A 22,841-nucleotide genomic window follows, 5' to 3' on the forward strand; every position below is an offset into this window, starting at 1 on the left:
GGGAGGAAAGAGCCTGCGGGAGGCAGGGATTCTATTACCTGGGAGCAGAGAGGTCTTCGGCCATAGCCGTCACCCCTGCTGGACTCAGTGCCCGGAAGGCAGCACCATTTGTTGGGGCCAACCTTTTCCCTTGTCCTCCGCCAAGTGCTTTGTGTATGCTACCTCCTGTGACGGGGGTGTTTTCATCCCCACTTTACAAATGGAGACAAACGTCAAGTCACATGCCCGGAGTGGCGAGCAGCCCTGCTGAGTCTCGAACTCAGGTCTCACATTTCCAAAGCTGAGAGTGCTTGACCTTGACCATCTATGTCCTCCCAGCCTCTGAGACAGTGGCATGTACCTAGTAGGTCCTCAGTAAATGCTAAAGTGAAGGAAGGAAGGGAGGAAGGGAGAGGGGGGTAGAAGGAAGGGGAAGATAAGCCAGGAAGACTCTTTGGCAGCTAGAAAATAATACTAAGTGCTGTCTTCCAGTGCCAGGCTGGCACGGTGCCCAGGACAGCTGCCCTATACTCGGGAGCTCAAGGCCTACGCTTGCCTCATCTTTTCCAGAAGTATGTGAGCCCAGATACGTCAGCCTTCAGGTATGCAGTGAGGTCTGTGGTGAGGCGCTCTCTCTTCTCTCCTTCCTCCTTGAATGGGCCTTTCTTTTGCCAACTCCCCACCCCTAACCCACCCAGCCAGCCCAGCCTTGGCCCCCTCCCCAGAGCTAGACCTGCTTTCTTGAGGGTGGAGGGTGGCTGTGGAGCAGCCCCCTAAGCAAGGCAGATGCCTGTGGGAAGGGAGCCCTGCATGCTTCGGGGGGAGGGGCAGGAGCACCACATCATCCAACAGGTTGGTCAGGCTGGGAGGCGTCCCGCCCTCCTGCAGCTAATTAGCACTGTGCAACAGGTGTCTGCTCCTCAGTCCCCAGCCTGCCCCAGCTGTGACCAGAGCGACCAGAGCCCGCCGCTCACCGCCTTATCCCCAAGGCTCACTCGCTCATCCCCCCCTCTGCTTCCGGCCGGGGGCGCCATGACCTGCCGCTCCTGCGTGGTTGGCTTCAGCAGCCTCAGCAGCTGTGAGGTGACCCCGGTGGGCAGCCCCCGGCCTGGAACCTCGGGATGGGGCAGCTGTGGGGCCCCCGGGCCAGGCTTCAGCTCCCACAGCCTCACAGGCTGCTGGTCAACTGGCACCATCCCCAAGGTGACTGTGAACCCCAGCCTGCTGATACCCCTGGACCTCAAGGTGGACCCTGCTGTTCAGCTGCAGAAGAACCAGGAGAAGGAGGAGATGAAGGTCCTCAACGATAAATTTGCCTCCCTGATTGGCAAGGTGAGCACAAGTTGGGATGGGGGGGTCCCAAACATGAAGGTCTGCCAGGCCCAGGCTGGTAGCCCGGCTCTGTTTCCCTGAGCATCGATCACCACGCCCCACCCCCATGCCCAGCCAATGGCGAGGTGGCAGCCTCCCTCTGAGCAGGTTGGAGGAGGGAAGTCCCTGATCCATCCTGGCATAGGGGGAGAAAGGGATCCCAGGATGGCCTTCGAGGGATGTCTGGATGATAACATGCTGCATGGCCTGGGGTCACCCACCACCCAGGCAGGGACTGGGAAGGAGCCCCTAGTGTGGCCAGGGGTGCCCTCTTGTGCTGTGTCCTACTCTGAGGCAGGTGGACAGGGAGATGGCCTCCCAGGCTCCACACTCCTGTTTATCCCTCAGGCCTCTGGCCCCGCAGCATCTCTCAGCTGCCCCAGCAGAAGAGCCGGTGGGGTACAGGGGGCATGGGGGGCTGCCGGAAGGAGGCTGCTGCCCAGACTGCTGCGAGTGAGGGTGCAGCTCCGGTATCAGGAGATAGGAATGCAGGGGACAAGGCCTCAAGTCAGAACCAGGCAGCCAGCTGGTCCTTCCCGCACCCCGCACCCCACCTCCCGGACTGCAGGGAGCAGAACATCCTCGGCCTCACAACCACATTTCCTAGACTCCGCTGCCCATGGCTGGCCACAGGTCTGGGGCACTCGTGTCTATCTCTGCTCTCAGGGCAAGGGAGCGCCCAAGGAAGTCCTACCCACTTCCCAAATCTGCTCTTTACTTACCTTCTCCAAGAAACCCCTCCTGGCTCTGCACCCTCCTGCCTTGCTCAGGAATACCCATGACAGTACCAGCAGCCATTGGCTAATTGCTTACTATGTGCCAGGCACTGTGCTGATGCTTTTCATGTTCATCTCTATTTCTCTCAACAACCTTATGGGAGAAGGTAATTTTATGCCCATTTCACAGCTGAAGGAAACTGTGCATTTCTGACCCTCCCAGTAAACAGAGGTCCGGCCTTCAGGCCCTGGCTCAGTCCTCATCTGTTCTTGGCCTCTGAGTCTGTGTTCCTCTGCATGTTGCTGGTCGCTCCCGTAAGGTGGGAGCTCACGGAGAGGGGCAGAGGGAAGAAAGGAACATGCCTTGAGCATCTACAGGGAAATTCAAGCCACAGGGCTACCCTGCAGTGGCTGTTATTTTCCCAACAGTGCAGATGAGGAAACTGAGGACCAGCAAGGCTAAGTGCCTTGCCCAAGGTCACACAACCAGCAGGTGGCCATCTGGATTTGAACTCAGGTCTGTTGAGACACAAAGTCAGTGGTCTCTGTGGTGGGAATCTTTTCTTTTCCTCTTCCATTCATGTGCCTAGACCAGAGTTTCCTCATTGACACCTGGGGTACCTCTGAGTACGCAGAGGGGAAGGACCACCATCCACCCAGCATCCCTTGCCCCAGCCCTAGGTGCACAGGGCCCTGCACTGCTGGGCTGGTTCTCCCTTTAAAAGCAGGGGAGGCAGGTCCATGCAGAGCCACCTTCTCACCAAACACAGTTTAATCCCTTAGAAGGAATGCTTCACTGAGCTATGTAATTTGGCTCAGATGGGTGGCTTTTCTCCCACAAATGCCAGTGCTGTTATCACCCTGTGCCGATGCCACGGGGATGGGAGGATGTGAGCACAGGGAGGAGGCCCTCAGGGTTGGGGTCCTGTGACCAGGACCAGAGCGATGCCCTTAAAGTTCTTTAGCAGAATTGGAGCCTCCCAATCCTTAGCCTTGACCTTGCAGTGGGGTGCCCTTCAGGGTGGGAAATGGGGAGCTGTGGGTGCCAGCCCTTTGGGGGCCCTGGTTACAGGACCTCTGCCCCAGGGAGTCCAAGCTGACTCTTCAACTTTACGAGAAAGACCTGGTAGCCCCACCCTTACCTTACCTCCTTGTGGAGGCTGTGAGGACCCAGGTGGAGGCCGGCAGTGGTTAAGATGTGAAATCTGGAGCAGCATTGCGGGGTTGCAATCCCAGTCCACCACTGAGCAGCTGTGTCATCTCAGGCAGATTACTGAACCTCTCTGTGCCTCAATACACATTAGGTTAATGGGCTCATCAGAATCAAATGGGAGAATTTTTGAAAAGCACTTAGAATATACCTGGTACATGTCAAGTGAATTATAACTGTTAAATAAAAAATGAAATCAATGGGGCTGGCCCTGGGAACAGCTAGCACCCAGTTAGCCCCTTCCAGGCAGGAGCCTGGAGAATAGGGGGGAAGCTCCCTGCTGGACAGAGGAGTGAAGGGACTCAGTGGGCAGGGGGTACAGCACCAGGCTGTTGAGCAATGGCCAGAGGAAGGCCCAGGGGTGAGATGTCGTGACCAGTGGGTGGGGGCTCTGGGTAAAGAGAGGAGAGGGGTGGGGGCCTTCTGGCCCTACCTCATTCTGGGCCCTCTGAGGCACTGAGAGAAGCCTGGGAGCACTGAGGAGGAACAGAGTCTCTCAGGAGGTGGCAGAGGCCCCAGAGCCTTGTGGTTTCTTCCACTTGCTGGCTGCGTTTTCCTGGGCAAGCCATTCACCCTCTCTGCACCCCAGACTCCATTGCTCCGCTCTGCTCTGCCGATGGCCCTGAGCTCGTACCAGTGGAAGAACTGGTGAGGCCATAGTCACGAGATGAAAGGGGATGAGGAGAAGCAGCAGCAGGAGAGGCCAGGGGAGGCAGGGAGGGGGCAAGGCCGACCTCCAGCAGAGGCTGCTGGCTGGGCTACTTGCCTTCATACACGGCATGTAGGACAAAAGAGGGCCTGGAGAGGGGGCAGGAGGCAGAACTGCCTAAGGTCATCCTGGAGAGGCTGTAGAGAGCAAACCCGTGAGCAATGGTAAGATGCCCAGAGACAGAGGGGTGAAGACAATGTCTTCACTGAGGCCTGCGGGACTTCTGGAAGGACTGAAGTCAGCCATCCCCCTGCCTGTATGCAGAAAAGCACAAACCAGACACTCCTGATGAGACTTTGAGGTTCTCTGGCCAAAGCCAACATCTGGCTAAAAACCGGGGATTCAACGACCCCCTCTGAGGAATGGGACCTTCATGGCCTAGAGGCACTGGCCTGTAAGCTTGGGACCTCTGAGACATCTGGACTGTGTCCCTCCTGGAGCTCCAGTTCCCCTACAAAACATCATGTCTCTCCCCTAACCTCAGCCTCCAACCTGGCCCTACTTTTCAACTGGGCTTCAGTTTCCTCATCTGTAAAATGGAGAGGTCCCTGCTACAGCTGCTACTGTATGATCTAAGGGCAGGGGGCCGTGCAGAACAGAGGGGAGGAGGAATCAGAGGCAAAGGCTCAGCAGCCTTAATGGGTGTGAGGCAATTAACCTGGCACCTCTCAGAGCGCCAGGATTATCAGCCCTCCCCAGGTCTTTGCTCCGAGAGGGAGGAGGCTTTCTACAGGGAAGGTCCTGGGTGGGGGATGAGTTTCCATCCCCACCCACTGAGACAACCAGAGACTCCCCCAAGGGCAGCAGAACACGGGGGGCTGTCCCTAATCCCCTAAGACCACAGATGCCTTCTGGCTGGACTGGCTGGCCAAACGAGCACCATGTCCCAGCGAGCTAGTGCTGAAGCATAGGGAATTGAGGTTAGACTGAAGGAAGAACTTCCTGGTGCAAAGATTTTTCTGCTGCTCATGGGTGGAGGAAGGAGCCTCACATCTCTCCTCTCACTCCACCCTCAGTGTAAACATGGGGCTCCTGCTTGTCAAAACGGAGGGAAGGTGGGGTGAGCAGATACCTGCCCCCCCAGCGCTCCCTCTCACACACACAAGGCAGGGCAGAAACCCTCTTGACCTCCATCCCTACTGAACCTGTTTGGCTGTGAGTGCAGCAAAGAGCAGGCTTAAGGCTGGCTTCAAGGAGAACCTACCAGTACAGATACGCAGGGGAATGGCAGCCCACAAATACCGTCAAATGTACTTGACAGTATTCCTGCTGCCATTGTGTACCGTGAATGACCAAGGGTCATCAGAGCATTTCAGGAAAAACAAGGACAGCCTGAAGAAGCAGAGCAGAGGGAGAGAGCAGTCCTCACCCAACCCTTCGGGAGCCCACCAAGGTGCAGAGTGGGCAGTGGCCATCAGATGGGCCTGTCTGGGAAGCTCAGCCACCAAGTTGCTTTGTGACCCTGGAGAAGTCACTTGATACCCCTGGCCTCCATTGCCTCCTCTGTAAATGAAGGGCCAGCCCAGCTGATCCAAAAGGCTGCCGGCAGTTCTTTCAGACTACGATTCTGGGAGCCTGTGCCAGCAGCACCAGCAGTGGTGGGAGAAGGCCCAGCCACTCACCTGTGGCCATAGTAAGCATCACTGGGCTGGTTATCACCACAAACAGCCCACACTGACAGGAGCTAGGCCCCAGCCGGGCCTCCCACCTCCTCCCCTACCCACATCCCTGGCACTGATGGGGTAGAGGCCCCAAGGGGAAGCAGATGGCTCCCAGTGTGATGGGGAAAGTGATGGGTCAGGACAAATGAGAAACAGGTAAATTGAGGACCTTTCAAGATATGAATCATGGAGAGCTTCCTGCAGGAGGAACAAAAGAGAAGGATGGGAGGGCCTGGTGATGGGAAGGAGAGTGCCTGAAGGAGGCTGGAGCCCAGAGAGGACAGGCAGGGTGGGGAGGAGGGAGGCAGTGGGAGTCCCAGGCTGAGCTGGGCTGGACTGGGTGGAGGGAGGGCGAGGACCTGGAAGGACCCTGCCAGCAAGAGGCATATGGGAGGCTGAGTCTGCGAGGAGCAGCAGGGCTCAGAGCCCTCTTAGGGTTTCACCTTGAGGCAAAACTGTCCCTAAATGGAGGAAGAAGCCAGTCCAGGAAGGGTAGCTGGAGTCCCAGGGCCCACAGGGACTCCAGCAATGCACAGGAGGCATGTGTCATAGTGGCTAAAACATTCTAAACACAAAGTACCTGGATTCCAGGCCTGGCTCTGCCACTTGCTAATTTTGTGACCTTGGGCAAGTTCCATCACCTCTGATTTCCTCATCTGCAAAATGCAGCTTATAATAGTGCCCACCCATGGGGGTGCTGCCGGGAGTTCATGGGTCAAGCATTTCAACAAAGCCTGGCACTCAGCAGGGGCCACGTGAGCACTTGCTGTTGTTCCTACCCCAAAGCACATCCCCAGGTGTCCCCTCCGTCTCATGGGGAGGGTGGCGGGTCAGGACAGAGGAGGAGCAGGTAAACTGAGGGTCTCGGTGCTGGAGGGAAGTGGGAGGCTTTCAACATATGAGTCACAGAGGACTCTGGCAGAAGGGAGCTGGAAGAATAGGGAGGAGGAAGGGCCTGGTGATGGGAAGGAGAGTAGAGAGGACGGGCAGGGTGGGGAGGAGGCAGGCGAGCCCCAGGCTGAGCTGGGCTGGACCGGACGGAGGGAAGGAGAGGACCATGCAGGCAGGTGTGTTCACCCCTAACTTCTAGCTGGGGAAACAGAGGTTCAGAGAGGCTGTGTTACCGAGAGGATGAGCACTTAAGCCCAGTACTAACCAGGCCCTACCATGCTGAGTTTCCAAGACAAGAGGAGACCAGGCTTGTCATGTCGGGAAGGGGGCAAAAGGGCCTCTGACACTCCACGTTCCCTGAGTTCTCCCGCCCCAGCCCTAGGCAGGCACAGAGAGCCTGTCGCATGCTTGGCACTCTCACCCTCGTCCCCACTCCCTCTGCCAGCCCTGCCCTGCCCTCCCCTGGAAGCCTTTGCTAATTGGCTCCACCTCGCTCCGATCCTGTCCTTATCTTACCATCTTCAGTTTTAACAATCAGTCATTGGAGATGCGTTCTGCTGAGTGAGGGCCCTGGGTGGTGTGCACAAATGAGCTGCCACTTCCCAGGGAGTCCCCCGGGGGCTCTTGGTCAGCCTGGGACCTCAGCCCCTGACTCGTCCACACCTGACCCCTTCGCCACCCTCCTGCTCTCCCAGGTGCAAGCCCTGGAACAGCGCAACCAGCTGCTGGAGACACGCTGGAGCTTCCTGCAGGACCAGCACTCAGCCGCCTGCGACCTGGGGCATCTCTACGAGGAATACCAGGGCCGGCTGCAGGAGGAACTGCGCAAAGTGAGCCAGGAGCGGGGACAGCTGGAGGCCAACCTGTTGCAGGTGCTGGAGAAGGTCGAGGAGTTTCGAATCCGGTAGGCAGAGCCCCATGGGAGCCAAGAGCGAGGCCAGAGGGCTGGGACCAAGCTATGCTAAGATGGGAGGCGCTTAAGCCAGAGAAAGAAGAAAGACGTTCTGGAACGTTTCTCTACCTATTTATGAGGGACCGGTCTGTGCCAGGCAATATTCTAAATACCGAGGCTATGGCTGTGAACCTACAGCTGCCTCCTCCCTAATAGTGACTCTTGCCACAAAGTCAGTCTTGTGCTGGCTCCCAGCTAAACCCGTGCCTGCTGGCCCTCGGGCATGATCATAACCCACCCCCTGCCTCGAGCAGTCCCCTCTTGTACCTATGAGCTCACTTGCTCTTGCCCACACATTGCTCTGGCAATGGGAAGTTACGTTACTAGCTAGAACAGATGGGTTTCTGTTTTAGATGTGGCTTTAGATTTTGATCTCAGTTGGGTTGGAAAGGAGAAGAAAACCACCAGGATGCAGGCAGGGGATGGAAAGAGTGGGGTTTATTTGAATAGAGAAGCAATGCACGCCACTCCCAGGGAAGACTTGGAAAGAGACAGATACAGAAAACAGCCTCAGTATGCAAGGCACCTTTACAACTTGGTGGTCGGACAGACAGACAGACAGTGGCTGGGCAGTACATCCCAGCATTTATGGACCCAACTCGGGCATTAGGCCAGGATGAGGTTTCACCTTTGCCCTCACCCATCACTAGCTTTGTGACCTCCAGGAAGTTGCTTCATATCTGAACCCATTTCCTCCTGTATGAAATGAATGATGATGGGTGATGGCAACCTAAGGTAGGTATCTAACCTAAGGAGGGAGTTGGGAGTGTGGCACAGTGGCTGGCAGTTATGAATGGCAGGTTTTTTCTATCCCTAGAAGGCTGAAGTTCTCAGCACACAGCAGGTCTTTGACATGGGTTTGCTGAACTGAATTTTCCAGTCTAAAAGGGAAACCTGGTCATTCGGGCTGCTTAGAGGAGAGGTGACTCTCTCTGGCCAGGCAGTGGGCAGGGCTTCAGGAACAAGGAGGCTGAGGCAGAGGAGAGTGGCTGTGCCCTGCACCCACCTCCTTGGGTCTGGTCTCCTTGCAAGGAGACTGCCAGCCAGGGTGAGAGGAGGATGGTGCAGGCTGAACCCCTGGCCTCCCTCCTGCAGTGCTGTGGCCCAGCCCCAAACCCTGCTACTCTGAGGTAGCCTCCAGAGCAGCTGGCCAGGGCTGGAGGGTGGAGGGCACCTGTCCAGGAGTCCAGAGACCCGAGCTGTGGCTGAGTTTGGCCATCGCCTCTCCCCAGCCCTGCCCTCTCAGGCCTAGGGAAGCACACAGGGCATCTGAACACCCCTCCTGGGAGCCCCAGCTTCCCAGCACCTGACCATGACTGGGCAGTCAGGTCAGTTCACCAGAAGCTGTGACCCACTTCCCTGATCCCTAGTAGATCTTCAGCCCTCAAAGGAACAAAGAATGCCAGAGCTAGAAGGAGTCCTGGATCCTCCTTTCACAGGGAAGGAAGCAGGCCCAGAGAGGGCAGGGCTTGTCCTCAGTTACACAGCCTGGTATGCTAAGTCCCATCCCTAACCTCAGCCAGCTGCTGGGTAAGGCTGCTCCCAGGAGCTCCACCAGATCACATCTGTGGAAGCACTTCATACTGGAAGTTCTATACACACGGTACCTGTTGTGTTCATCTGGCTCAGCCCCCTCATTTGGCCTGCTGCCTGGTTTCTATCCGCCTGCTATCTGTCTCCACTGCTTAGGCTCGGAGCCTCTCTTCCTCTCTTTGGATAGGGGATCCACCCGAGTTGGGAAGGAGAGACTGCGCAAATGGCCTGGCTGGAGGGCTTCTGGGTCTTCAGACCAGAGCCTGGGGAGCTACAGTGTGGCTGGCTATGCAGAGCCTAGGGCCCCGGGAGCCCGGAGACGCCAAGCTGAGCCCCAGGAGGGAAGGGCTGTGCCCTGTCTCTACAGAGCCGATGAGATCAGCCTCACTCACTCCCAGAAATAAACAAGCTGTGGGGTGGGGGGCGGGGGGAGGAGGTGCAGGTGTGACAAGCTAAAAAAGGCCTGAAAACGGGTTTGGGAACTGGTGGCTGACAGACTGGCAGAGGACTGGGAGTGGAATAGGGGACCTAACCCTCTATGGGGACAGAGACTTCCAAAGACTTTGAGGTTGCAGAAACCCCAAGGATCAGCTGTCTACCCCTCCTATTTACTAAGGACAAAGCAGCGACTCAGCAAAGGGAAGCGACTTGCCCAAGGCCACATAGCAAGTGACTCAGGGATGCCACATACAGCTGTGCAAGCTGTGCACTGCACAAGAGTACATGGCTGAGGCAGTGAATAGGGGCTGAGATCCAGCCAAGCATTAGGCCATCCGGACTGGTACAAGGTCAAACAGCCCGTCAGGAAGGGGGCTTGTTTCTCACTGACACAAAGGCTGGAGATGAAATGGTATTGGCCTTAAGGGGACTGACTCTAGACTGGAACCCAGTGTCCTGCCTCAGCCTAACGTTCCCCACTGTCCTCTCCCCTGGGGCTCAGGGCTGGCTCCCACCCCACCCACGCAGTACAGCTAGAGGTCCAGGGCCAAGGCAGACCCAGCCTAGGCAGGACACCACAAGGACGTCCTCTCAGTCCACACTCCTGGTATCCTTCTCCACCAGGGGAGGTTTCCCAGGGCAGCTGCCAAGCCCCTGTCTCCCTCGACTCACTCTGCCTATGTTCCCCCAGGTGAGGTGAGTGGCACAGAGTCAGCCACCTGTGCTCCACAGCGAGGCTTCCTAAGCCGAGGCAGAGGGGCTGAACCCCAGCAGCTGCTGCCCCCGCCACAAGCACCCTATGGGTTGCCCTATTTAATCCTCAGCGCCACTGTGATCATGGCAGCAGCACATAGGAACTCACCCAGGGATGCAGCTGGCCAGCAAGGAAGCCAGGATTTCAGCCCACGTGGCCTGGCTCCAGGCCCCTTGCTTCACCAGCATGCTCTAAGAGCCCCCAGCCCTTCTTTGAGCCTCCATTTCCTCATCTGTAAAATGAGACCAATGGGACTTCCCTAACTGGGGGTTCTGAGGGCCACAGGTGACAGTGCAGGTGAAGCCCCCAGTGCCTGTCATTCCCCACTCAAGTCCCATTTTGTTCTCTCTGGGAATGCCTAGACAGCAGAACGTTCTCCCCAGCCCACTCCTCTGCCCAGACCCCCAGGACCTGCACCATGATGGCCCCTAACAGACTCTTGGCAGCCAAGGCAGTGGCCAGGGAGAGTGTGGGCCCCCAGCACGCTGAGACCAGAAACCCACATGCCCTGCAGTTGAGTCCACGCCCCTCAGCCCCTCGGGTGGGCTGGTGGGAGAGAAGAAGGCATGAGGGAAGCCAGATGCAGACAGCTCACATGGGTGATGAGTGACGTGGCCCTGCTGGGAGGCCAGGGCCTGAGGTAGGCAGGCAGCTGTAATCAGAGCCTCCAGTAATTCAGGCATTCCTTGAAAAGGAGTGAAGACAGAAGCTGCTGAATCCCCACAGCTGCTGGGGCCAGCAGACACTCACTTCAGGGGCTGAGACAAATGTTTTGACTGAAGGAAGACGGTTGGGCCAGGAATCTGGGGGTCCCGCCCTCCCCATCCAACAGTGTCCTTGTTCCAAACACAGGTGGGCATGAGTAAGGAGAAGTCCAAACTGAGAAGAGCGTTGCGCTTTGTTGAATATGGCCTATGCGGTCTGTAGCTGGCTGTCACCGCATCGGGGTGGGCTTTGTCAGCCCCCTGTACACATGGGCACACACACCCCTTAGAGACAGGAAACCAAGGGAGGAGGGGTGAAGCAACTTGCCCAAAAACACACCAGGGGTCCATCTGACAGCAAAGTTCACGCTCTTCCTATCCTCCCTTTGGAGGGAACATGATGGGAAGGTGTCCTACCGGCTCACAAAGAAGAGGGGAGGCGACTGGGGCTGCAGGGAAGGCGTGGAGGTGGGAGAGGTGAGGTGTGAGCAGGATGCTCCCAGCAGACTTGATTGAACCTGAGACTGTCAGGGAAAAAGGTCGGGTAAAGATGAGGGAACAAAGTGCCAGGGTGAGGGGCTACACAATCAGGGAGGCCTCCTGGAGGAGGTGGATGTGGAGCAGAGCCAGGAAAGGGAAGAAGCCGTTGGGAGAGGGCTGGGTCATCAGGAAGGAGTGGGGAACGGGAAGCCAATGCCAGGAGGTCGGGGGAGAGAGAGAGGACCTGTCATAGAAGACTCAAGAGGGAGAAGGATGGGCTGCTTTTTTCTAACTGGCAAGAGACCCCAAGTGGGATAGCAGAGGCCCTGAGCTCCAACCAAGGGGAGTTCACCAGTCCCAAGCCCCAACCACATCTAGCTGAGCCACACCTCTCTCCCTCTCAGGTATGAGGACGAGATCTCCAAGCGCACAGACATGGAGTTCACCTTTGTCCAGCTGAAGAAGGTAGCCTGCCCAGCCCGCCCCGGGGTCTCCTTTTTCAATGGCCCTGGGCCTCTTTCCCTCCAGATCACCTACTCTCCTTCATGCCCAATCAAAGCCCTCAGAGGCTTAAGTCCAAAGACCGACAGATAGACAGGGAAATACCCCCATCCCCATCCAGTTCCTTTTTCCAGGCTCTGAGCCAGATCTCCTCTGGAATCACCCCAACTCTCACCCAGGAGGCAGTCTCCCCAGCCCACTCCCACCCTGGGACCCTCCATTCCCTCTCCCACCACTCACCAGTGCTCCCAATCCCAGGACCTGGATGCAGAGTGTCTTCGTCGGACTGAACTGGAAACCAAGTTAAAAAGCCTGCAGAGCTTCGTGGAGTTGATGAAAACCATCTATGAGCAGGTGAGTGACACGGGGCCAGTGTCCTGCCAAACCCAGAGCTGGCTGATCTGTGGGTAAAGGACACAGGGGACGCCCAGCCATCCAGCGGGGCATGGAGCCTCCAACAGTCGCTTACAATTTCCAGTCACAGCAGAATAATTTCCTGAACCCCTTCCTGTGATGATGTCACTAATCCTGCATGAGGCCTGGCCATTCAGCTCATGGAACATGGGCCGCTTCCCCAAAGGCCACTCTTTTTGGAAGAACTGTATCTTTGTGTGCTAGAGTACTGAGGGTCTTGGGGGACCAAGTGCCTCTGGCAAGGGTCAGGAGGCTGGCCTCAGGGGCATGGATCCTAGGGGCCTGGAACCAGCATTCTGATTGAACTGCTCTCTCTCTAATCCCTGTAGCCTAAACCACAGGCACCCATGCCAAAGGCAGGCTAGTTCTGATAGGCCTGCCTTTCCCTCTTCCCCATTTTTGGCTAACGACCTAGTAAATGACAGAGGAAACTGTCACATTTGTTTCCTAAGTCCTCAGCCGGGCCTGGTGCACAAGGGCCCAGAACAGCGTAGCCTGCCTCGGCACAGCTGTCAAATGGGCACAGCCGCTGGCTTCTGGGCATCGGTCCTCCATGCCAGCTACTGACTCTCAGGCCCCCTTCAGGATATGCATCCTCCTCTCCACACTGCTTCTTTCAGGGGTGAGGAGTTTTAGAAGTGGTGCTCCTGGGCTAAAGTTGCTTCCACAGAAGTCTTCAGCTCAGCTAGGAGCAGGCAGCACCACTATGGGGATAACAGGGCTTGGCCACCTAAGTGCCTCACACTGCTGGTGCCAAGCTACAGCACTGCAGCCAAGGTCAAGGCAGAGATCAAATCCGCCACCACAACCTAAAGATTCTGCTAAAACGGCCCTCTGGTCTGCTGACCACAGCTTCTTGGCTGCGCCCTGTGGAAAGGAAGATCAGGCCTTGTGGCCTTATCATGGGCCACACTCTTTTCCAGCAGTCCCAACCCCCAGAAGGGGCTTCCCTGGAGCTGAGTCTTATCTGTGGCCACGAGATGGAGCGCAGGAGAGAGAACAGCAAACCCTTGGGAGCAGCAGGAAGGCAGCCTGCCCAGGCAGTCCAATCTCACCACAGCCCTGAAAAGTTTCCTGGCCCTAGCAAATTCCTCCACAGCCAGGCCAGCAACTGTGGAGCTGACCAGGGCACGATGTCCACTGGCTGGGTGGGAACTGGGCTAGGGGCTCCTCTGCTCAAAGTCACTGTGGCTGGTACAGCCCAGACAGGCATCAGCAGGGCCAGCTCCCGTCTCCACTGGGCTGGATCTCTGCCACCCTTGCGCCTCCACCCACTTGTACCGCCTCTGAGAGGCTGAGCCTATGGGTGACCGCAGAATCGGCCGAGCCCAGGGGTTCAGAATCTGCACTCCACCTGCTCACTGATTTCTCAGCAAGCTCAGAGCTCAAGCTGTAAGGCAGGATGCCGCCCTGCAGCCGTAGAGACATAACTGGAAGAAAGCTGGGCATAACCAGTGATATTCCTGAGCCTTGCTGGGTCGCACCCCACAAGACTTCTTGGCCCCTGCCCCAGTAACCAGGCCTGTGGGTTCCCTTTGGATTTTGCAGACCTTGGACCCCAATCTCAACTTGGCCTCTTTTTCTTTTTTACGATTTCTGTGACTTTAGGCAAGTTATTTCTCCTCTCTGTGCCTTAGTGTCCTTATCTGTAGCATAGAGAGAGTAGCAGGACCAGCTTCAGAGGGCTGTGAGGAGGACTCAGCCTGCTCATTCATTTAACAAAGGTTTATTGCATGCCTGCTAAGTGCCAGGGACCGATACCACAGCCTGAGCAAGGCTGTTCTCTCAAGGAGAGCATGACTTACCTGAGAGAAGTCATAAGCAAGGTAGCAAATATCTGGACAAGACGGCTTCACAGGGTGACAGACGCCGGGATGCAAAGAAACCGGGCGCTGCACTGGAGCTGGAGAAAGGGGAGGGCCTTGGAACCTATGGGTGGGGCCTCTCAGAGGTGGTAGGATCAGGTAGAGGCCCAAGGGTGCTGGAGATCCAGCCCAGTGGGGACTGGGGATGACACGAAAGAGCTGTGCGAAGCCCCTAAGGCAGGAGGGAGCCTGGCGATTAAAGGAAAAGGAAAAAGCCTCTGGTCAGAGCAGACAGGGCAGGGTGGGAGCCTTAGGTCAGAGACACCTCGCAGGGCTGGCTCATGACATGGACCTCACTCTGAGTGTGACAGGCAGCCTCCAGTGGGCACTGGAGTGGGGCGGCACACAGAGGGTTTCAGCTGTGGTTGTGCTATCCTGAGCCTGCCATGAAGAAGGGCCTGCAGAGAAGGCAGTAGGGGCCAGGGCACCACAGCAGTTATTACTTTTGGAAGCAGCAAGGTGGGGCTGAAACGTGAGGTTTGCATTTCTCTCCATACACCGCAGCAGGCTAAGAGGGCAATGCTGACTCTTTGCCAAAAGGATTCCCCACCCCAGGGGATGTCTAAGTCAGTGCTGTCTGATAGAAATACAATGTGAACTGCCTATGGAATTTTTTCTAGTTGCCACATTTAATAACGGAAAAATTAATTTTAGTAATACATTTTATTTAGCCCAATATATCCAAAATGTAATTATTTCAACATCTACCTCATTGGACAGAGCAGCTCTAAGCAAAGACTGTGCCAGTCACACCTGCCTCAGATGGAAGAAAAAACTGGCAGAATGTGAGTGGCCCAGGAGGCCCCGATACTCTAGTTTCAACTTTGGAGCAGACACCAGATCAGAAATAGATGCCCACCCCTGTGTCCCAGAAAATAGCCCTCTCCTGTCTCCAACACACATATGCATATGCACACACATGCACGCACACGCACACACACACACATACACAGAGCCAGGATCCATTCTGAAAAGCCCTTCCCAGCCAGCTGAGCAGGAGCTCACGGCCATGATCTGCTCAGGCCTCATCTACTGCAAACCCTCCGCCTCTCTCCCCCAGGGGCACAGGCTGCAAGGTCCCTGCAGCTTCTGAGGCACAGTCCAGCTCCCAAGTGTGTTTGGGGCCTGGCTGCATCCAGCTGGAATGCCACCTACCCCACCCCTAAGCTCTGGCTCCAGGGAGATTAGCTGTGGAATCTGCTGACAACCCCCTGCAGCCAGGCACACCTTGTGGGAGGCCCATCCCTGCAGAGAGAAGCCAGTGCTGCCTGCACTTTCACAGGGAGGCTGCCCAGGGAACACTTCATCTCAGCTTTCTCACTTTTACCAATTGCCATAATAGAGAGTCCTTAACTACTGTTTAGTGAGCACCTAATGTATTCCAGACACTGTGCTAAGTGCCCTGCAGACCTAATCTCAGTTAATCCTCATGACAACTCTATGAAGTAGGGATAATGATTAAGAGAGCACAGATTTTGAACAGCTTGGATTTGAATCCTGGCTCAGTGACTGTGTGAACTGGAACAGGCTATTTTAATCTCTATATGCCTCAGTTTCCCCATCTATGAAATGGGGACAATAATAGCATCTACCTCATTGGGCTGTTGTGAGGATTTGTTTTGTTAACATATCCTAAAATACTTAGAACAGTAACTGGCACACGGTGAGCATTCCATAAACATTAGCTATTTTCAGCTCTATAATGGACCCATTTTACAGACGAGAAAACCAAGGCTTAGACACATTTAAAAACTTGACCAGGGTCACCCAAATAATAAGCAGTGACGATATTCAGAGAGTAGCATTTTACTCTCTGTTACCCCATAAGAGCCACAATCTGCCCCTATATGGGGAACACAGTGAGGGTCCTCACACACGCAGCAGCCTCCTAAGGGAAGCCGTAAACTGTATTTCGGCTTAATTCTTACCCATTTGGAGGTGCACGTGCTCTCCAGGGGGCCCACCCTGTGGGGCACCTCCACACCACACAAGCCAGCATTGTCATACTCTGCGCAGCCCGCAGGGGCCTGCATGTCTGAACAGGTCTGCGGATGTTCTGAATGTTCCATTTCCTGCTTTTGTTTACCAAGCTCCTGCTTAGCCTTCCTGTTCCCAGAAAATGTCTCGCTGGTCTTTTCGCCCTGACTAGGAAGACCTGCTATAGTGTGTCCTCACAGTGCACTGGCCTTTCCCGGGGCCAAGACAAATGCCAATTAGGCCCTCATGTAGAAGTGTGCTGGAGGGCTCTATCTGGGGGTCCCCACACCCACTGATGCCCATAATGTGTCAACCAAAACAGCCTCAAAGCTGCAACTCTGAAACTGTCCCCAGCAAAGCCCCAGCCAGGGTGCTGGTGCCACGTGGGAGATGTCGGCTAGTGGCCGGGGCAGTGGAGGTGAGGCTGTGGTACCAATCAATCTTATTCTGGCATAGTTTGGGCCATCTGCCTGCTTTCGCCTAGAGATTTCTATTTTCATTCGAAGATCAACCAAAACCCCCAGCAGGAAACACCCAAGGGCAGCTGGCCACTGACTTCAGGGTCCTGCCAGCTCCAGGACAGAACCAGGTGTCCCCCAGAGGGGCTTCCAGATGCCGCCACTGCCCCACCATCCCTGTCACCAGGAGGCACTGGTGGGCAGCGTCCGTTCCCCGACAGCCCTTTGCAGCTGCCACACAGCCCTAGCTGGCTCCTCATCCCTGTTGTCTACAGCTCAGAAGTGCAGCCTCTGCCTGGGACAGAAACCAGAGGCCTCAGCACAAGCTCTCTGAGCAGAGCAGAAAGAGGGATGGAGGATCAGGAGGCGGCCCAGAGTCAGGAACCAGGGTCACAACACAGTCAGGAACTAAAAAGCTGAGCCTGGATCCCAGCAGGCCTCTGAGTGCACCGGCCAGTTTGCAGGAAATATTGGGGCTGAAGAGCACATAGAACATCAGCACAGGGTACAACAATAAAACCCACTTGTGAGGGACTCCGCCAGGCAGGCGGCCAATGTGTTCAAAAAGAATGATTCCGAGAAACGGAGATCACAAGACACCCAGAGACATATGGACCAACTGCAGTACACGGCCCTGTTTGAATCCTGATTCAAACAAACACATTTAAAACATGATGAGTCGGTCAGCAAAATGGGAATGCTGCCTGAAATGTGATGATTGAAAGAGGGGTCAAGGGTGGCCTGTGAATGCCAAAAGGAGCACGATGTGTCTGTGCCCAGCACCTGCCCCTGCCTGGCCCCTCCCCGCCACTGACTCCATCAGTGTGATGCTTGGTTGACTCCCCTCGCTCCTCTCCCACAGGGAGGCCCTACCCTTTTCAGCATCTCCAGGGCAAGCTGCCCCGGGGCCCCTTGCAACCTCTTCTAGAGATCCCTGGTCCCGCTGCCTCCCTCCACACCCCTGAGCATTCTGGCTAGAAAGCTGCCAGGCTGCGGGCAGAAGAGAAGGCCAGTCTAGGGCCAGAAAGACAGTGAAGAAGGTGTCAGCCCCTTGTCTCTGCCCACTAAAGCCTCGCAGCAGCAGCAGCAGCAGCAGGGGCTCTGGGGCCAACCTCACCACTCACCCCTGTCTCCACAACATCTTTGTGCCTCAGTTTCCTCCTCTGGGGCTGCAGCAGTGCCAGCCTGTCGAGGATGTGTGGAAAGCACTCAGCACACAGTCCAGTCATAGGGAATTCCTCAGGGAAAGATGGGTTTGGCCATTTCCAGAAGTCCCCAGGGATAGGGAAGTGAAAATATTGTGGTTGTGAGGGCAACATCCCTTGGCTAGAGAGGGAGCGGGTGGTGAGTTTCCAGGGGGACCCTGAATTCAAAGCACCGGAGGCCGCGCCCAGGCCCCTCACAGGCTGTCAGCTTTCAGTGGCACCAGGAGAGGAGAGTGCAGGTTTGTTAGCCTCCAGCCCACCCCCACCCTGGTCACTCACTGGCTTCCCTCCCAGCATTTCCAGATGAACTGAGCCACTCCTTTGCCAGACGTGGGGGCTCAGGGATGAACACAGCTCTGCCAGGCCCACAGGGAGCTGTACCACGCAGCACAGAAATAATGAAGCAGTAAGCAAAGGGGCCCAACTCACACCCCAGAACCTGACTTCTTAGGCGCTTTCGCATCAGCCAGGAGGAGGCTGTCCCTCCCAGGGACAGCAGGGCAGCAGGGCAGGCCATGGGGAAGCTTGCAGGGCAGCCTTTGGAGCCAACAGTCCCGGCCTGCCCTCCACTCAGAGAGGGAGACCATGGATGGGTAAGCAGCAGGCAGTGAACTGCCTCCCAAGAGTTCTGGCAGGGAGGCGTTCAGCCTACCATCATCTCTCCAGAGGGACAGGAAGGGAGCAGCTCCACTCTTCACTCACCCCGGGGACAAAGGGACTGTGTGGGGCTGAGGGTCCTTGTGCCCTCCTCACCAGCCCTGAGCCCCCACATCTGTGCCCCGCCAGGAGCTGAAGGACCTGGCAGCGCAGGTGAAGGATGTGTCAGTGACCTTTGGCATGGACAGCCGCTGCCACATCGACCTGAGCGGCATCGTGGAGGAGGTGAAGGCCCAGTACGATGCCATCGCAGCTCGCAGCCTGGAGGAGGCTGAGGCGTACTCTCGGAGCCAGGTGGGGCTGACCATAGAGGGCAGGAGCAGCAGCCCGGACAGCTCTCTGGGCAGCAGGAAGGACTAGGCTGGCAATGGCTAAGGTCGCCTGCAGCTCTGTCATGAGAGTCTATGAGAGAGGAATGGAGAAGCACAGGGGTGGGGCGGTGGCGGAGACCATAGAAGCTGGCCTGTGCCCTCCAGGCAGTGCTGTTATCAGCAATGCCAGGCAAGATGTGGACATGGCCCATGGGGCTCAGCTAGTGCAGCCAGGAGGAAGCCACCCAGAATGGGAGGTGGTAGGGGCAACAGAGGGAGCCTGGCATGGGGGTGGGCGATGCAAGGAAAAGCAGACGCAAGTAACAGGTGCTGGGAGCGGCACTGAGCTGCCCCTCACTGAGACCTCCACACACCTCCAGCTGGAGGAGCAGGCCACCCGCTCGGCCGAGTTTGGGAGCAGCCTCCAGAGCAGCCGCAGCGAGATCGCAGACCTCAATGTGCGCATCCAGAAGCTTCGGTCCCAGATCCTCTCCGTCAAGAGCCATGTGAGTATCTGGGGGATGTACCTGGGGGGGGGGAGGAGAGCAGGGAGACACACAGTCATGTGTGCTGAATACAGCAGGACTGAGTGACCCTGGGTGGGTTGCTTAGCGCCTCTGTGCCTCAGTTTCCTAATCTGTCAAGTGGGATAATAGCACAGCCTTCTGAAGTACTTATGAGGATTATGTGAGCTTTGCATGCAAAAATGCTCTGTAAACTGGTCAAGGCTGCTGGAAGGTTAGAAAGCCCCCCCTACCATGCACACCCAGACAGAGCCCACTGCCTCCCTCCTGGGGAGGTTTGGGGGTCATTTAATCAAAGCCCCCCACCAACTACACAGAGAGGAGGGAGTAGAGACCTAAGTCCCAGCTTCCAGTCAGAACAAACCTTCAGAGCGGACACTGCCCTGTAAGGACCGCTGGGATGGGCTCCTTCACTGGCTTGTGGTGCTCTCCTCTGGCCTTGGGAAGGTGTCTCTTCAGGTCTAACTGAACTTCCTCTTGCTGCGTGCCAACCCGTTACCATACCCGGTCATGCCATTGCTCAGCCCTCCCTCCTCACACCCACCCCACCAAGGACAGAGGTGACTCCTGGCCCTGGCCCGCTCCTCTGTCCCCTGCTCACTGGCCCTTTCCTTCTGTCCTCCTGCCTGCAGTGCCTGAAACTGGAGGAGAACATCAAGGCAGCCGAGGAGCAGGGTGAGCTGGCCTTCCAGGACGCCAAGACCAAGCTGGCGCAGCTGGAGGCCGCCCTGCAGCAGGCCAAGCAGGACATGGCGCGGCAGCTGCGCAAGTACCAAGAGCTGATGAATGTCAAGCTGGCCCTGGACATCGAGATCGCCACCTACAGGAAGCTGGTGGAGGGCGAGGAGGGCAGGTGAGAGCCAGGGCCGGTGAGGTGGGGCTGGAGGGGAAGGAGGGCTGCAGGCCCAGGCCTACACAAGTTCTACACAGCAACTACCTGTTCTCCTTTCCAGCATGACACAGTGAGCCTGGCAGGCCTGGGTTCAAGCCTGGCTCAGCCACTTAAAAACTGGGACCTTGGCCCAGTTCATTGAATTCTGTTTTCTCATCTGGAAAATGGGCTGATAAACATGATTCACCTGTGGCAGGGATGATTAATGTGATTATGCATGCAAATGCCTGTCAACGCTCAGTGCTCAGTGCTCTTAGCCATTTATGCCATGGAGAGGGGACAGAGGCCCAGAGAGGACCGGCTGGCTAGTCAGGGTCACACAACAGGGCAGCCCCAGGGCTGGGAGGGACCACCAAGAATCGGCCTCCACTTGCCAGCTCCCAGGGGAGTTTAAGCCACAGGCACTCTTCACATCCCATCATATCCCCTCTCCTACCCCACCCCCCAGGATGGACTTGCCCTCAGCCACCGTGGTCAGCGCTGTGCAGTCCCGGTGCAAAACCGGTGAGTCCTCTTGCCCCAATAACCCATGGTGGGGTGGGGGTTAGGTGCAGGGGCATCGTGATCTTAAAGGCATCATTTTAAGCGGCCCCCAAACCTCCAGCCCCTTCCCTCCCCTACCCCTTATGTTCCCTGTAGCTGCCTCCAGGTCAGGCCTCTCCAAGGCCCCCTCCCGGAAGAAGAGGGGCAGCAAAAGCCCTGTGATCAAAATCACCGAACTGTCAGAGAAGTACTTTTCGCAGGAGTCGGAGGTCTCGGAGTAAGGTGGCTGGACCCCAGGAACCCCAGGGCACTCCACTGCAGCAGAAGGGACTTAAGCTAGACTCAAGAAAGCAGCTTGAAGCCTCTAGGTTGGGAGAAGAGGCAAAACCTGCCACTGAACCGAGCGGAGGAGGGTTGGAAACTGCCTGCCATTTTGGGCTGCCAGGGTGGGAGAGGAGCATCAGCAGCGGTTCAGAGCCATTCCGCTCCATCTCCACCGCTCACAGCGCCAGCCTTCCACCCTGGCTGGAGGTGTTCCTGATGGGTGAGCTGGAATTAGGGGTCAGTTTTGTCTCTATCTCCTCACTCCTCTTAGGCTCCTCCTCCAGCATAGTGCTCTGCCGAGGCCCCTCTGACTCTTGCTCAATCCTTGCCCTGGACTCCTATCTCAAGCCTTGCCTTGCCTCTGCCTCAGAACTGAGGCTGGAACCCAGCTTGCTCACCTATGGGCCAGGGCCAAAGAGGACAGTGTGGGCCCTGTCCTGTATCTGGAGTTCCTGGGAAGACTGGATGCTGAAGACTCTCTTGGCTTTCCTGTGCTCCTTGAGCTCCCCAGAGACCTGACAGTATTAGGGAGTGAAGGGAGGAGGGGCCCTGGGTGTTTGGGACCTGAGCCTAAGCCCTGGAGATCAGCCAGGAACACCTGCGCCCCTCCCCGCTCTTGTGGGTCCCTCCTACTAGGCCATAGTCAGAACCAGAAGGGCTGCCCCCAGCCAGCTCCCAGACCTTCTCCAGAAGCGATTCTTGCCATAATCAACTCCCTTGGAGTGGAAGCCAGAGGGCGACTTGAGATTAAGCAGGAGCATCAGATCCTCCTTCCACCTCCCTGCCATGCAGGTATCCCATCCAGCCTGGAATCAGAGCTCTCTGCCCCTAGCCCACGTTGTTCCCAGCCTGAACTCCTGGCTTTGGTGCACCAGGTCCTGGATACCCCTGGTCCCACCCCTGCCATGAGATGAAGCCCCAGGCCCACTTCCCATGAGTCTCACTTCTCAGAGCCTCTGTTCCCCTCTCCATTGGGCCAAACAGCCTGGCCCTCCTCCTTGGCATTCATGGAGGAGCCCAGGAACTCCCCACACCTATGGGGTTAGAGCTCCTCCTTCCTTCTCACTCCATCCCCTTCCTCCCTCCTTGCCCACTCCCCCTGCCTCCAGCAGGCCAGGAAGAAGGCACAGTCCAGGCAAGTCTGGGAGCCTCCAAGCCCTTGAGGACCAGCTGTGGAGCCCAAATGACAGCCTGACAAGGGCTCCTAAGAAAGGGAAATTCTGCATCCCATCAGAAGACGGGGTGTTGGCAGGCATACGCCTATCTCCTCCTCTCGGCTCTCAGCTCCGGGGCTTGTAGAGGCATCCCAGCAGCTCCAGCCTCCCACTGCACAGCTTCCTTCCCTCCTCTCTCCTCTCCCCTCCCTGCCCCTCACCTCACCTCCTCTTCTAGAAAACGTTGGATTCTAGAAATCTCATTTTTCAGGACATGCTGGCCAGAGGTCTGGGCCCATCCCAGGCCTCAAGGCCATCCAGGCCTGTGGGGAGCACTGGCAGGTTACTGACTCTCTGGCCATGGGAACTCAGACATTCTTATCCCTGAAGTCCCAAAAGAGGGTGCTGATCGGTGCTTTTTCTCAAGCTCTTCACTGGTTTCCAAGGGAACAAATCCTCAGTGGGGATACAAGATATATTAAGTATATATTATTTTTTCATAACTTATGTGGCTTTTAACTTATTGCTTCCCTTCCTGTTTCTGCATAATCCATCTGTATATACTATCTGGATAGATTACACGTGTTCCAGCCACCTCACCTGACTGGCGACCTTGGGGCAATGTCCCCTTCTCCCTGCCACAGAATGAATAAATGTTGAGATTTGTCCATGGATAAA

The 22,841-nt window shown here is 56.6% G+C and overlaps 1 protein-coding gene and 1 long non-coding RNA gene across 3 annotated transcripts in view; one reads left to right on the forward strand and one right to left on the reverse strand.

Moving 5' to 3' along the window:
- The window catches only part of LOC144577772 (uncharacterized), a 47,577-nt gene extending 35,219 nt beyond the window's left edge, over positions 1-12,358 (reverse strand). The window contains exon 1 of the long non-coding RNA XR_013522337.1: positions 12,140-12,358. This is a non-coding gene — a long non-coding RNA (uncharacterized LOC144577772). The remainder of the gene's footprint in view (positions 1-12,139) is intronic.
- Positions 902-22,841, forward strand: KRT80 (keratin 80). Of its 2 annotated transcripts, none has more exons than XM_017976069.4 (9): positions 902-1,311; positions 7,233-7,441; positions 11,803-11,863; positions 12,158-12,253; positions 18,605-18,769; positions 19,167-19,292; positions 19,943-20,163; positions 20,651-20,706; positions 20,807-22,841. In XM_017976069.4, exons 1-9 carry the CDS (start codon positions 1,012-1,014, stop codon positions 20,839-20,841), a joined length of 1,269 nt encoding a protein of 422 aa, XP_017831558.3. In that variant the 5' UTR covers positions 902-1,011; the 3' UTR covers positions 20,842-22,841. The 2 variants fall into 2 exon arrangements, with proteins under 2 accessions (XP_017831558.3, XP_002752537.4); XM_002752491.6 differs by having other exon boundaries at positions 20,842-22,841.

Source organism: Callithrix jacchus, chromosome 9, assembly GCF_049354715.1.
Source record: "Callithrix jacchus isolate 240 chromosome 9, calJac240_pri, whole genome shotgun sequence".
Taxonomy (NCBI): domain Eukaryota; kingdom Metazoa; phylum Chordata; class Mammalia; order Primates; family Cebidae; genus Callithrix; species Callithrix jacchus.